The 1,306-nt window shown below is 43.9% G+C and overlaps 1 protein-coding gene across 1 annotated transcript; it reads left to right on the top strand.

Annotated features, from left to right (window-relative positions):
* Window positions 1–455: 455 nt before the first annotated feature.
* Window positions 456–677, top strand: LOC123820733 (protein transport protein Sec61 subunit gamma-like). The gene has a single exon (XM_045841663.1). The coding sequence runs from the start codon at window positions 456–458 to the stop codon at window positions 675–677; it is 222 nt and encodes a 73-aa protein (XP_045697619.1).
* Window positions 678–1,306: the final 629 nt, after the last annotated feature.

The raw sequence follows: 1,306 nt of genomic DNA, 5'->3' as shown, positions 1-1,306 counted from the left end.
GCAGTGTTCTCATAGCCTTGAGAATGGGCCTGATAAGCAGTTCCCATAGCCATGAGTGGGCTCACATGTGCAGAATCTCGCTGTGTTATACAATGTATCCTGGCACCCTGCCAGGGTGTATTTGTCTGTATTTTGTATATAAGAGGGTTGGGACTTCCTGCTGGGGGACAGGTGACATGAAATGTGACACACAGAGACATGCAAGGGGACACACAGTTTGCAGGGTGCGTGGATCACCCACCCATGAATAAAGGCATGTCAGACATCCCAACAGCTCTGTGAATATTATTCCATCTGTCCGAATCCCATGACCCTGTCCAGCCTTGAACGGTCACAACAGAGCATATAAGCCTCAACTGCCCAATTTGTCCTCAGGTCCCCATAATCTTATGGACCCCCCCATATATACACACTAATAAGTTTGGGGGCTCCCATACTATGTGTCCCAAGCATCCATGGTGGGCAGCATCGTGGATCAGGAAATGCAGTTCGTTGAGCCCAGTCAGTGGTTTGTGAAGGATTCAATTCGGCTGGTGAAAAGATGCATCAAACCCAATAGAAAAGAATTCCAGAAAACTGCCATGGCAGCAGCAATAGGATTTGCTATAATGGGGTTCATTGGTCTTTTTGTGAAATTGATCCATATCCTCATTAATAACATCATTGTGGGTGGCTGAATACCTTTTTAGAAGAGGGTTTTTCATCTTGGAGACTGGTCAACAAGAGAGGATTTTTGAGAAGCTTGTGGTGTAAAAAAATGCATATTTTGTGTTGTTCTTTCATTTTTTTTCTCAGATGTTTTCTATTTCTAAATTAAAATAATTTCAAAATAAAAAAATAAGTTTGGTTATTTTCTCCTGTCAATCTGTTCATGTTAATTTGATTATCAGACCAGCCAGAAGAGTGCAGAAAGGTAAAAGGAAAATTAATTCTCTCCCCCACAACACAAAAGGCAGAGAATGCTAGTAGTCTGGTGGTGTGTGTGAAAGAGAGCAAGGAGATTGGGAAGAAAGTCTGAAAGCCAGCCAGCCCCATTGTCCAGGTGAGCCTGCAGTGGAAGGGAGCTTAGAGACAAAGGCCTTGGTGGGGACCTGACAAGCAGCTGTTGTTAGAGATTCAGGGAGGGAGGTGGAGCCAAAGGGCCCAGGATTGGGGAAAGGCAGTGATAGTTCCAACAAGAAGGTAAAATGCACTGAAAACACTCCATACACGACAGCAGTAGTTAGTATTTGTTTCAAATTAGCAAAAGTGCTCTCTCACAAGGAAGTAGTCAAAGACTATCTTTGTGCTCCATAGCTGACCACCA

This window comes from Phyllostomus hastatus, unplaced genomic scaffold (genome assembly GCF_019186645.2).
Source record: "Phyllostomus hastatus isolate PE091 unplaced genomic scaffold, TTU_PhHast_1.1 phas_contig_37, whole genome shotgun sequence".
In the NCBI taxonomy this organism is placed as follows: Eukaryota; Metazoa; Chordata; class Mammalia; order Chiroptera; family Phyllostomidae; genus Phyllostomus; species Phyllostomus hastatus.
Note: the sequence above shows the minus strand (reverse complement) of the source record. Positions and strands in the feature narration are given on the sequence as shown.

What these genes read in the sequence shown, in the direction of transcription:
- LOC123820733 (XM_045841663.1), top strand. Translation starts at nt 456, where the DNA reads ATGGTGGGCAGCATCGTGGATCAGGAAATGCAGTTCGTTGAGCCCAGT.